At 36.0% G+C, this 14,021-nt stretch overlaps 1 protein-coding gene across 2 annotated transcripts in view; it reads left to right on the plus strand.

Annotated features, from left to right (window-relative positions):
* ZNG1A (Zn regulated GTPase metalloprotein activator 1A) overlaps positions 1–14,021 on the plus strand; it is a 51,415-nt gene that overhangs the window by 17,722 nt on the left and 19,672 nt on the right. For both annotated transcript variants that reach the window (XM_025931634.2, XM_086684958.1), the window contains 4 exons: positions 5,307–5,366; positions 6,962–6,999; positions 11,855–11,901; positions 13,647–13,733. In XM_025931634.2, coding sequence (XP_025787419.1) covers positions 5,307–5,366; positions 6,962–6,999; positions 11,855–11,901; positions 13,647–13,733 — 232 coding nt within the window. The remainder of the gene's footprint in view (positions 1–5,306; positions 5,367–6,961; positions 7,000–11,854; positions 11,902–13,646; positions 13,734–14,021) is intronic.

Genomic DNA, 14,021 nt, shown 5'->3' on the forward strand with positions numbered 1-14,021 from the left:
TACCCAAAATGTACAAAGAGCTCAGTAGCAAAAAACCAAGCAATCTGATTGAAATGTAGGCAGAGGATCTAAATAGACATTTTTCCAAAGAAGATAAACAGATGGCCAACAGGCACATGAAAAGATCCTCAACATCGTTAATAATCAAGGAAATGCAAATCAAACACTCAATGTGATACCACCTCACACCTGTTAGAATGGCTAATATCAAATCGACAAGAAATCAGTGTTGGAAAGGATGTGAAGAAAAGGGAACCCTCCTACACTGTTGGCGGGAATGCAAATTAGTGCAGCCACTATGGAGAACAGTATGGCAGTTTCTCAAAAAAATTAAAAATAGAACTACCATGTGAACCAGCTGTTTGACTTCTGGGTGTTTTTCTGAGGAAAATGAAAACACTAATTTGAAAAGATACCTGTGCCCCTATGTTCATTGTAGCATTATTTACAGTAGCCAGGGTATGGAAACAATGTAAGTGTCCATCGATGGATGAATGGATACAGATGATGTGAGATATATATGTCTCATATGTATATAAATATATGTCGTGTGTGTGTGTGTGTGTGTGTGTGTGTGTGTGTGTGTGTGTGTGTGTATAAAATGTATGATGGTCTTGTCTTTTGTAACAACATGGATGGACCTTCAGGGTATTACGCTAAGTGAAATAAATTAGATTTCATTTATATGTGGGACCTAAGAAACAAAATAAATGAACAAACAAAACCAAACTATAGACACAGGAACAGATGGATGGTTATCAGAGGGGAAAGAGTTTAGGGGGCTGAAATGAATGAAGAGAGTCAATTATATGGTGTTGGATGGTACCTTGATTTACTGTGGTGAGCATTTTGTAATGTATACAAATACCGAGTTATTATGCCATACACCTGGAACTAATACAAGGTAACATACCATTTTACCTCTATTAAAAAAATATGTGTATTGTGTACGTAAACCACCTGTGTCTAGCACATATTCGATACTCCATAGATCAGCTATTAATATCATTAAGATGCATTATCTAATAAATTGCTTAATAAAAGATGGGTAGAAGCAAAATACTATATAATTGAAAAAAAGAATGTGAAAGAAATGAATTTCTGAAGTATCAGAAAAATGTTTTTTCACTGTGAGGGATAGGAGTTAAGGGAAAAAAAGGTTAGAAAAGGCATAGACTAATGGGACAAGTTAGTTTTTAAACTACGTGTGTCAATTCAGATTATTTCTTGATTCCCTGACCTAAAAGATTAGGAAGTTAACACTTCTACTTACTCCCATCTCCTGGCTTTGGTAGATTGTATTCTGTGCTGTGTTGTCAAGATTCCTAACATTTACATTTTGTCATACTTTATTTAGTTCTATATTGAACGGTTTTAGTCCTCATTACCAGTACTGTGGCTTCTCCATTCCTGAGTTGGAGAAATCTCTTGATTGACTGAGTTTCATGCTCGGGCAATCTTTTCATGCTATAATATAAATGCTGTATGCCTTGAGTGCTTGCATACTTGCTTGAGAGTGCTTATCTTTTATTTTTATACTTGAAGGATTACTTGGAGAGGTATAAAAATTCCTTCTCTCAGAACTTTGCAGACACTGCTCCTTGATCTCTTAGTACTTTTGATGGGCTGGTTCTCCTTTCTTATTTCATCAGGAAGGATTTGTGAGTGACATATTTTTTGAGTTCTAATGCTGTTGTTTCCTTCAGTGTTTCAGTATGGCTACCTGATATTTTCGTTCTTGAAAAACGACTTGGCAGGAGGTAATATCCTTAGGGAACACTTTGATTAGAGCTTTGTCCTCATTATTTTACTATATTGGGGCATTGAATGTTACTGTAGAAAAGTCTAGTTTTTGTCTGCCTCCTTGAAAGTAACTTGCTTTTTCATCTAAAATGCCTGACAGTTTTTTTCCTTTATTTTGGAAGGTCAGTAATATAATCAAGGTATATCTACATTTCATTCATTATCAGTTTTTCTTGGATTACAGTATCGTCTTTAATCCATAGGTTTATTTCTTGATTTAGGAACATTGTCCTCATCCTGAATTTTCTTTTGTTCTCCAGATCTTTTATCTTCTAATTGTTTTGTCTGTTTCTCTGCATTACTTCAATCATCTTGAATGTTCTTTTTTGTCAGTAATTCTGTTTCCACCAGTGTTTGTTCTGTTCCTTGATGTTTTAAAAGAATTAATTAGGTAATGATATGTTTACTGGCTGTTTCTTTTTTCTTTTTTTTTTTAATGTCCATTTATTTTTGAGAGAGAGAGAGCATGAGTGGAGGAGGGGCAGAGAGAGAGAGGGAGACACAGAATCAGAAGCAGGCTCCAGGCTCCGAGCTGTCAGCACAGAGCCTGACGTGGGGCTCGAACTCATGAGCTGTGAGATCATGACTTGAGCTGAAGCTCAATCAACTGAGCCATCCAGGCATCCCTGTATGTTTATTTCTTTAGCACTACAAACTACTTTTTCATATTCTACTTTATCTTGCCTTTTAGAGCTTGTTTTTAATTGATTGTATTTAAGTTCTTTATTATGTAGAAGGCTTCGAGAATTTTCTTTGGCTTCTTGGGTTATGTTTCCTTCCAGAATGGGTTCTTTGCCATTTCTATGCCTTATTCATTTCTTCAATTTTTTTTTCCTTTTCTGTTTCTTCAAAGCTGTAATATGTGTGCGTTGTTTTTTCAAGGGTGTTGGTGCTTGATGTAGGAGGCTCAGAGAAAGTCAGTCTTACATACGGTGTTGATGAATTATTTTTAATATCCTACCCATCTCACCTATACTTGTGTTTCTTCTGGGCCTCAGTTTGAATGCTGGGTACTGCCGGGAGCAGTGAAGGGAAGGCCGAGGAAAGGGGGTGACTGAGAGCCAGATGGGCAGTAGGACATTTGGGCTCTCCTCTCGTAAGTACCAAGTGTTCCCTTCTTGGATTCTCTCCAGCCACTCATGAAGATATATTCCATACCTTGTGCTGTGGGTACGTCCTCAGCTTCAGACCTTGCAGTTCATTTTGTTCTGAGCCCTAGAAAGTGTTCCCCTCCTCCACAAACGTGGAAATGGTTAGAAACTTTTACCCTGGGTTGTTGACTTTTCCCTTGACCCTTGCTCATTTCCCTTCTTGCCATTTCGAAAGCCGTTTCTGGTAAGTATTTGGGTTTTATAAACTATTTCCCCACAACCGGTTACTGGTTGAGGGTGGGGGTACAATTAAGAATTATCACAAATCAGGGGCGCCTGGGTGGCGCAGTCGGTTAAGCGTCCGACTTCAGCCAGGTCACGATCTCGCGGTCCGGGAGTTCGAGCCCCGCGTCGGGCTCTGGGCTGATGGCTCAGAGCCTGGAGCCTGTTTCCGATTCTGTGTCTCCCTCTCTCTCTGCCCCTCCCCCGTTCATGCTCTGTCTCTCTCTGTCCCAAAAAATAAAATAAAACGTTGAAAAAAAAAATTAAAAAAAAAAAAAAAGAATTATCACAAATCACATAGGGCTTTCTGTTTCTTATTTCGACTGTCACTCTTCAAAATTTATCGCCGGAGGTTGTATATTTGGTTGTTGCTGATATAATTTGGCTTTTTAACTTTTATGAATTAAAATTTTTGTTGTATTAGGTTTTGAATAAAGGAGATTCTATGATCTAGCACAGGGTTTCTTAGCCTTGGCGCAAATGACATTTGGGTTGGTTAGTTCTTTTTTGTAGGGGATTGTCTTGTGCCTCTTGTGGAATATTTTCCTTTGTCTTTGTTTTTGTTTTTCTTCATTGTAGGGTGTTTAAAAGCATCCCTGGCTTCTACCCACTAAATGCCATTCTTACGCCCCTAGTTGAGACAATTAAAAATATCTTCAGACATTATTAAATATTCCCTGGGGGGAAAAATCACCGTGGGTTTGGAACCACTGATTAACTTATTCTCTCATCTTTGCTCCTCTTGCTAAACACCTGCATCTAAATTTTAAATAGAACTTTCTTGGGTAGCCCGATCATTGTCACCAGAGGTGCATGTCAGACTTAGGAAAAAAGCTCTGATGCACTCTTGTAATTCAACTTAATACTACACACGTTACCTGTGTAGGACTCTCAAGCTATCTGAACAGTAATCCACGAGTTAAAAAAAAAAACAAAACAAAAAACAACAACAACAAAATGACTTGCGAACACTGGAATTTTACTGAGTGAAAAAAATTAAGAGTTTTTTTTATGACTTACTGTTTGGAGTAATGATACTCACGGGAGATTTACTCTCTTCTCCCTCATTAATTAAAATCATGTTGTTAGCCAAGTAAGTGAAGAAAATTCTTATTGGCAATTCAGTTGTTTCCCCGTTTAGGAGAGTGACACTCTCCAGTTCTAAGCTAAATAATTGTCATGGGAAAGTAATTTCCTTGAAAAGAACAGGCATTGATTCGCCCCTGTTACTCACAAATCCTATTTCAGTCAATTGGAAAACTATTAAGTTTTTGGGAAAAAATCAATAGGTATCAGGAAACCATTAGATCTTGTGGCCCTTGCTATATCTTGCATGAGTAATCACTGTAAACAGCTGACAGGTATTTCACTGTTGACACAGAGTGATGCCTGGGGGACCGCGTCTCCCTCAGGGTAGGTGGACAGCTTCAGACGCTGGAATGAGTTCAGTTACCCTTGTTTTTCCCCGGCACTCATTCTTTTAGACATGCTAATCAGGCCGCGTGGTTATTTTTCCTCAGCTTCAAATTTCATATCCATATTAACTCGTGTAAGGTTTTGTTAGTAATGCCATAGAGTATGTAGGTTTACCTTCCGTTCTTTTTCTTCTACACGACTTGTAGGTTTTTCTCTGTTTTAGACAAGTGGCTTTGGAATTATCTGTGTTTTGTTTTGCTTGCCTTAAGAGAGAGATTTCATTATTTGTGAACTGTATGATTATTACATTTGAGAGAAAAAATAAAGTTAAATCCTAGGTGCACATATCCATACTGTCCAAGTTATTTGTTCATATCTGTTGGTAAATTATTATGCATTGATAGAAGCTTGGTGTTGGGTTTGTATGTGAGAAGGGCTGGTCTGTTTTTCTCTTTTTCTTTCTTTTTCCCTTCCTTTCATTCATCCATTCATTCATTCTTTTGGAGGAAAAAGGAGAGGGGAAGAAATGAGTATAAATAAGAAAAAGATTCTATCATTGTAATTCCCATAAGAAGTTTGGAAACCCATACTTAATTTGTATATGTGTTTGCCTGCTAATTCTGTTTGGATAAGTTAAAACAGCATGGATAGAATAGTGTTCCTTGGTTTGAAGAAATATTTTTATTTGATGAATATTATATATATGTTTTTCAGGTGCTGTAGCCTCTATGTTTTGGGTTGATGCTGAATTAGGGGTCGACATTTATCTTGATGGTAAGTTGAAAAGCAAACATTCTTTTGTTTTTAGGTAAAATGTTACGGTTAAGATTATTTTTGTTCATATTTTTAATTCCTTGCATTGTTACTTTTTTTTTTTTTTTTTTTGAGAAAAAGAGCATGTGCAAGCGAGGGAGGGTACAGAGGGGGACAGAGAGAGAGAGAGAAAGAGAGAGAATATCTTACGCAGGCTCCGCACTCAGCGCCGAGCCCAGCATGGGACTCTATCTCATGACCCTGGGATCATGATTTGAGCCAAAATCAAGAGTTGGACATTCCACGGACTGAGCCATCCAGGTGCCCCACACTGTTGCTTTTAAACTCGTTTAGTTAGTTAAGTAAGACTTTGTTCATACAGATCCCAAAGGCCCAGACAGTGGTGTAACTGGATGTCAGATCTTACTACTAACTCCCAATTTAGTGCGTCCACTAAGGTTTTCCTTTTAAAATACTGTGTAGGTTTACTCGGGCGCCTGGGTGGCTAAGTCAGTTTAGCTTCTGACTCTTGGTTTCAGCTCAGGTCACGATCTTACGGTTCCTGAGATCAAGCCCCAAGCCAGGCTCTGAGCTGACAGCATGGAACCTGCTCGGCATTCTCCCTCTCCTTCTGTCTCTGTCCTTCCCTTGCTTGCCTCCTCTCTCAAAATAAACTTAAAAAGAAATACTATGTAGGTTTCTTATGTCCTATTGGTTTACATACTTAGTATGTTAGAGAGGGGTTTTTTTTGTCGTTTAATTAAAATATACAGTATGAGAATCATATATCCGCTTTCATTTTTTTCTTTAAGAATTAAGCAAGCCCTTCACCCCTTACTTCATTTACCTTTACACTTTTAGGCAGTTTTATTTGGAGGCTTCATTTAAGACATATTAGAAACTTTCTGAATTAAGTAACTATGTGCCCTGCCCACCCTTGACCTTTCTTTAAACGAGGTCTTCCATAGGCCAAAAAGTGAAATTTAAGACTGTCTCCAGTCATTTGGCTCTAATATATGTGGCACGTAGATGGTTGGATTCCCTAGGCAGCATCAGACTCCTTCTGCTGTTCTCATTTGAAAAAATTATTTGGCATATAAATTCAGAGATTGCCAGACTAATTAACCATTTGGAAACTTAGGTTCATGTTATGGAAAACATTTGTGTGAGTCAGAATTGGTGCAGATTGCTAGGAATGAGATATCTTAAGACGTCTCAGATTCAAGGAGTTATTTAAATGTTAAGAAAAGTCTTGATTTCGATTATATGAATATACACTGGCAATAACCTTTCTTGTGTAATTTCTCACATTCCACTTTATATTATGGAATTTATCTCATCATGTTTTGAATTGTAAGTTTTTTAAAGGCCATAGAAATCTTACTTTCTTATTTGCTTATTTCATTTAAAAAATTTATTTTGTGACCTCTGATGCCTTAAAGTGGTGCTAGGCACTCAGTACATATTTGAAATGGTAGGATTGACTTACACTGAAGCATTGGCAAGAGAAAAGCCAAAACTTTATTTCATTGAGTAACATTTGCGAACTGAAACAGGTTAGTTGTGATTTTCATTCTCACGTATAAAGGTGATTAAAAGAGATGATTCCTTTGTAGGCATCGTAACTGTGGTGGATTCAAAATATGGATTAAAAGTAAGTTGAAAGATTGCTGTGAGTTGCTAATAATTTGTTAAAAGCTAGGTATATGGGGATGATTATATTGTTTTCTCTACATTTTTGTTTGTTCAACATATAAGAAAAAAGGGTTTTTTTTTAACTATCTTGAATAATGAAATTCATGAGTCTTTTAATTATTATGTCTTTTTAAAAAACGTTTACTTATTTTTGAGAGAGAGAGTGAGTGTGAGTCGGGGAGGGGCAGAGAGAGAGGAATACACAGAATCCAAAGCAGGCTCCAGGCTCTGAGCTGTCAGAAGAAAGCCTGTTGTGGGGCTCGAGCTCACGAACCGTGAGATTATGACTGGAGCCAAAGTCGGATGCTTAACGGAACCGCCAGCCTCCCCAGTTCTGTTTTTAAATTAAATATTCATTTTCTGTTACTCTGGCTTGACGTGATAAAAGTTGAAAGTGTAATATTTTGCAATAAGGATACTACAGGGCCCAGTTTCGGTATGTAAACTTCCTCAGTGGGATTCACCCCCAGTGTTGGCAAGTAAGAACTTCTGTCCAAAGTTCTTTGATGGAAGAAATCCAGCTTGCTAAAGCATATGAGAACTTTTTTCTCTCGGTAAACTGCTATCAGACACAAACTGGAAATAATCTGAGTTTTAAAAAACAATCGGTTTACTTTATTTTGAAGAAATCAGGGGTTTATCCATAGGTGTCGTGAAGAGAAACTCCTTTACACGGCATCTTCCCGTGAAGTTTTCCTAACTACCAAGTTCCTCACATGCATTTAAGTGGGCTTCAATTCATAAAATGCAGCTAGTTGGATTTGTAGAACATGTTACATAAAATAAAACAGTATTTCTCAATTTTCCAAGTGAAATACTGCTAAAGGCAAAATACAATGAAATTGTCCTTCTCCTGGTCCCAATGTGGGAATATGGATAGCACCCGAAGTAATCATTTCTTAGAAGTTTAATGTAATATTTAAAAATTCAAGTCCATTTTGTATTCTCCACAATATATTGGACCCTATTTTGAGATGTTTGGGAGATCATTTCTTTGTAGATTTTAAGCCCAAATTGACTAATAGTCTTAAGAATCAAAGAAACATTCTGAATATTACAATTTTACTCAGAAAAATTCCATCTATTCCGAAATTAGGATTTTTCTAACAAAATGTCTATGGAGGAAGCAAAAGAAATCAAATTCTTTATTCTAAATGTTTATTCTAGTCGTGTTTGAATTCATCTTTTATGTACCTTAGTTACCAAATTTCAGATAAATTGGTATAGCAGCTTAAGATATTTTTTATTTTATTTTTGATAGACTTAAGGTGTCATACCCAGAATAAAACTCTATATATTTATGACTATAAGAATACTTTTATGTGTATATTTAGATGTGCAGAGGACTTAAAAAGAATCCATTATCAGCTGAATTGAGGCCAAATAAACAAAGCAACATTCTGAATAATGCAAACACAGTAAACGTTTAACCTCCTGCCACCTTGATAAAACCTCTTAAATTATTAAATCAATATACCTACACAAATCTGACATACTGTCAGGATAATGGAAACTTTAGATTTTCTAAGTCAGATGCCAGATAAATAACTTTTCTTTTATATAAAGAATTTGCCCACTTGTCCAATTCCTCTGGTTGCAAAGCTTGACCTCAGTAGCTGCTTGTGATTCAGAGAATTCTGAGGCAGTACAAGTAATGACACTTGGATAATGGGCAGCAATTTAAGGTGTCATGCTTCACAGAGCCAGCCCATCACATGTAAAGCTGAGAAATGGTACCCTGTGGCCAGGCAGCCAAATTGAAACTGAAGTGGTAATTGATATCATGGGCTATCACTCTAATGGGATTGTCACCCATTGATCTGAAATATTCATTTTTTAATCATGGGCAAAGAATTGGACAACTTCAAATGACAGCTCTCTATTCTCAGGACTTGACACCGGGGCTACCAACATTGTTCTTCTCAGTTCTACAAACGTGACAGCATTTAATGCAATAGAATCAATGAATGAAGTTACACAGAAAAGGTCAAGCAAGAGGTTTCTTTTTGGCTCTTCTGTTATATTGCACTAGCTGTTGAAACAATTGAGTCAGAAAACAGTTGGGCTTGGAAAAGACTGGGAAAATAAATAGACTGACATTATGCAATAATCATTTTTTAAAAGCTGAGATAGTGTTAGAGCTATAATCAATCCACTGGAAAGAGATGGCTGCCGCTGCTTTTCCTAAATGTCATGTGACATCTTTGACACCAGCTTTATTTCCACTTTGGTCAACAACAGCGTTTTCCCCCTGTCTTTCTCTCTCTTTTGGTCCAGCTTGTTTCTATTTCTGCAGAGAAGGACATTCTGTGGCCCGTATTGAAATAGTGTCTACAATGGCATTATCTCAGAGGGTTTCTTTCTGTCTTCCCATATGCTAAGTTGGAGGGCTGAATCCTAAATTTTTGGGTGTGTTAGATTAATTAGTACCCAAATCATTTTTATCTTTTTAAATATATAAGCAAAAGCCATAGTCTCTAAGCAGACATGAGGAATCCTTTGGGGTTATGTATACATACATTCAAACAGATACACACACACACACACACATTATAAAATTTTTGAAAAAATCTTTTACAAATATTTTCCTTCTTTGCCTGTACAGGTAGAGTAGAATATCAAAATTCCCATTTTTTAACTCTGTAAATGGAAGTCATCCGACTGAAGGGCCGGTATTGGAGAATGTCCTTTTGAATAACAGACACTGTTTTAGCGTTTTTGCAAAGTTTGACTTGGGAAGGTAGGAAGAGTTGCATAGGGGAAATGTTGGGCTGGTACCTTGAGAAAATAAATGTTAACGTGCATTTGTTATTTCTTCACGTTTGGGTTCACATAGGCATAGGGCAGGGCTTCTATCTCTTTTTCTGTAATTATTTGTGAGGATTACATGTCTTATTCGTAACAGAGTTGTATATGTTGGCCTGTATGTATTTGGGGGATTTTAATGTGTTATTATATTTGGTAACTTCTTGGCTGCCAGAAGGTAGTAAAATGTTACTTAGCTTTGAGTGTAGATTTCTAATCTTTTGGAGAAGTAAATGCATTAAAAACCCGGGTAACTTTGAGAAACCACTGTGGGTTCTGTTTCGGTATGGAAATTCGAAAACAAAATCTCGTCATTTTCCTGCCATATCTTTTTTTATATCCCACCAGCTTACAGCCATATAGCCCCAAACTCATATGTAAATCTTCTAAAAGGTCAACACTACAACATTTTGAAAAACATTTCAAATTTTGGAAAGAACTAGACTATTCCAGGATCTTTCAGAAACAGATGTCTTTGTTAAATAGATTTTGCTGAATAGAAAGGGAATTGTGGCTGCACATTATATAATATTTCAAATAACAGCATCCACGTATCCTTGTCAGCAAATAGGAAGTGTTAACTAGAATCATTCGACAAATAATTGTTGAGCCTGATGCTGTTTCCGGAATGGTAGCAGCCTCGGTCTCTACAGGACGTGATAACAGAATGCAGTAGCCTTAGGCCAGGAGTGATTAGCAAAAATAGTAAACTTTGTCTCTTGTCAAGGAACAGTTTTTGATACAGTATTTTAATAATAATAATAATAATAATAATAATAATATAATTTTGAATGTAATTTTTAGGTGGTCTTTATGAGTATACTCTTATGCGATTGTTAACATTTATGTAACATCTGTATACAAGATTGATTTCATATGACATGAAAAGCTTTCACAAGTTTTTAAAATTATGTTCAGTTTACTTCTATTGAGCATGTTTTCAATTTTTGAAAAATATCCCTATAATAGGGTATCGTGTGACAGTGACGGTAGTAAATTTAGTCTCTTCTTTTATAAAAGGAGTAGAATAGCCATTTTCTATGATTATTATGAAGGATGAGTGAGACTATGTAAAAGAAGGTAAGAATTTGTGAAGTTTGATTTCAAATACAAAGAACATTAATATAATCAAATTGCTTCCGACCTCAGTAGGCAGCTTCTTATTGTGAGAAGGAGATTCTGTTGAGAGTTAAAATGATGAAGGTAGAACATTTCGCAGAGATGAACCTTATGGCATTGATGCCTTTAGGGTTTTAAGTAGGATTATGGAAAAATAGTAACTGCTTCCAGAGTGATGAAAACTACCTGGTGGGCTCCTAAGTCAAGGTCAAAATATTTTTTTTGGTGCTAGCTTGACTCTGCAGAAGTCAGCAAAAGAAATGTTTAAACTGTGGGGCCAGATCACTCAGGTGTGGGTTTCGGTAAATGAGAAACTGTCTTTAGGCTAGAACTGGGGCTGTGTCCTTCCCACAGCTTTTTTGTTTCTAGGGAATATGAAGGGCCCAGTACTGAGCCCATATTGTGTATGATTCGGCCGGGGGAGATGGGGTGTGGGATTGGAATGGAGGGAAGTATATTAGATTTTAAGAAAGTGTTATTTCAGTAGTTATCTCTTTTTTAAAAAATACAAATAATAAAGACTATTTAGAACAAAAACAGTTTTATAAAAAAGAAAATGCCTAAAATTTGAACTGTAATGTTCTTTGTTTTTATTGACATGATTTAAATCTGGAGGGTTTTCCTTTGAAAAAGGAGATGTCAGGGGAACAAAATTTAAGTCCTGTCCCCTCCCAAAAGAACCCCCCTCAGGTTTACTATAGGATAACACAAATGGGGAATAAAATGCTTTCAGTTAGAAAAGTTAATTCTGCATCTGTGTATTTAGTCATAGAACTTGCTGAAGTCTGCATTAGAAGCAAGAAGGGATTCGCCAAAGTAAAATTCCTTGTGTTGACATTAGATTTTGTGTTATACCTCAGTAACTTTTTTCAAACTTTGTTTTTGTTTAGCATTTAGAAGAAGAAAAACCTGATGGCCTTATCAATGAAGCTTCTAGGTATTCATATTTAAAGTGTATATTGATTCCTGGCTGATTGAGGAGAGAAAATTATTGTGAAAACCAAAACCAGACTAAGAAATATAAAAACAAAGTCAAGGCAAATTTTTTATCTTTTTTCCTATAATTGAATTATTGCTAACTATTTATAATGGTCTAATGACTAAAATTTTGTTTAAGACTTTTTTTATTGTAGCATAAAATGAGTATTGGGCACAGCAGTTCTTTGAGAGGAGCTAGGGAAAAGGGAACATTTAAAACTATTTCTGTTGTTCTTTTACAATTTCATGGGGATCGAAAATGATTGTGGAGAAAAGAGCTGGCTGACTTACTACGGTCTTCAGTAGTAATTCATCTGAGTCGCATGTTTACTGTTACAACAACAACAGAGGGACAGATATGGGCATCGTTTCAATTGGCATTTAGAACTTTTTTTTATTTAAACACCTGTATGTTCCTAATTGGGTTGTCTTTAGACTTAGAAATATTTAAATTAGTTTGCCTCCCCTAAGCATATTCTCGCTAACGGGAAAAAGACTCTGGGATAGACCATAGCTGCTAAGTGGGCTGCTGCGTTTAAGAGAGGGGCTCCCTGAGATTTGCTAGGGTGAGGCAGACATCAGTAATAGACTGCAGGCAGGCAGTTCACTCCCTGTCGTTTTGGAATATGGTACTCTGTGGTTCTGTAATCCTGCCTAAACACTGCATTTGGTGTACAGGTGTGATTCAGGTTAGACTGAACAAGCATTTTTGTAACCGTTTTCCTTGCTAAAATATGTTTATTATAGCAAATGTAAATAAGCCAGATAGGAAATAGTGAAGTGTCATAAAAGCCAAAATAAAGTTAAACGTAGATGGCCTCCAATTTAAAGATTGTAACTGTTTGTCTTTTGAGACGTCCACATTAAATCTTTATTCATAGAACACTTACTTAAACAAAAATGGAATTGTTATGTACATACTGTTGAAACGTGCTTTTCTCAGTGAATTGAAGTTAGTTTATTTTTGAGAATTTGACGATGTTTTTTGAAACAATTGGCTGTGTCTTCAAGTAGCGTGAAACTAGAATTGGGAAAAAATATTAATAGTGATTTAAACTTGCTGAAGAATTGAGGACAGTTTAAAGAATCCTCAGTTCTGCTACTTCTGATTATAGTAAGCTGTTGTGTTCTCTAGCATTTTGCCAATGGTATTCTTTAACTTGAATTTCTGTGTATCTGTTTTACAGAGAAAATACATATTTGTAATGATGAAGAAGATATTTGCTCAGGATCCTGTTGTATCTCCTGAAGAGTAGTTTTAAAAAAACTGTTTAGTGTTAATGTTAAGTGAATGTCTTCTGTTTCTTTGAAAATCATGGTAACTGTTACATGGAATATTTTAGTCAGTAGACTGTCCATGTTTTACCATATTGAATATCTGAATTGTATACATTTCTTTACAAAGAAAATTATGAGTTGAAAATCATCCTTGATTGCATACTTTTGGGGACTTATATTTGTAGTTTCAGAGTCACACGTGAGAGCACTTAGTAAATATTTTTTGAATGAATAAATGAGAATCCTGAATTTATATAGTGATGGATACATTTATTCATTTGAAGAATGATCAATAGGTTAAGAGTAAATTCAGTTACTATATAGAGTACTATATAGTTCTTAACGAATATTTGATCTGAAAGGGCTTTCTGTTTTCAATTTCTTAACATTTCTCTTTTGACATCTGTTCTTTGTTTGCCAATTTAGGCAAGTTGCTTTGGCAGATATTATCATCATTAATAAAACAGACTTGATTTCAGAAGAGGATTTAAAGAAATTAAGAACAACCATTAGGTATGACATTTTAAGTGTTAACTACCTACAAATCCAAAGTGTACTATACAAAATATTTTTACTATAACTGTTGCCCTGTAGATACGTAGGATCAAGGTTGAGTTTGAATCATATATTGTTATTGACTAATTGACTGTAATGTAACTAGTAGCATGTAAAATTACTCCCCATTGTTTGCAGAGTGTAGTTCAAAGTTCATAGACTGATACTCAGGGTCTTTTGACTCCATCCTCCTTTTCCTGTCTTCTCTTTGACTCTTTCCCTGAATGAAGTTCTGACTTTACTCAG

Source organism: Puma concolor, chromosome D4 (genome assembly GCF_028749965.1).
Source record: "Puma concolor isolate L17-30 chromosome D4, mPumCon1.1.hap2, whole genome shotgun sequence".
Taxonomy (NCBI): domain Eukaryota; kingdom Metazoa; phylum Chordata; class Mammalia; order Carnivora; family Felidae; genus Puma; species Puma concolor.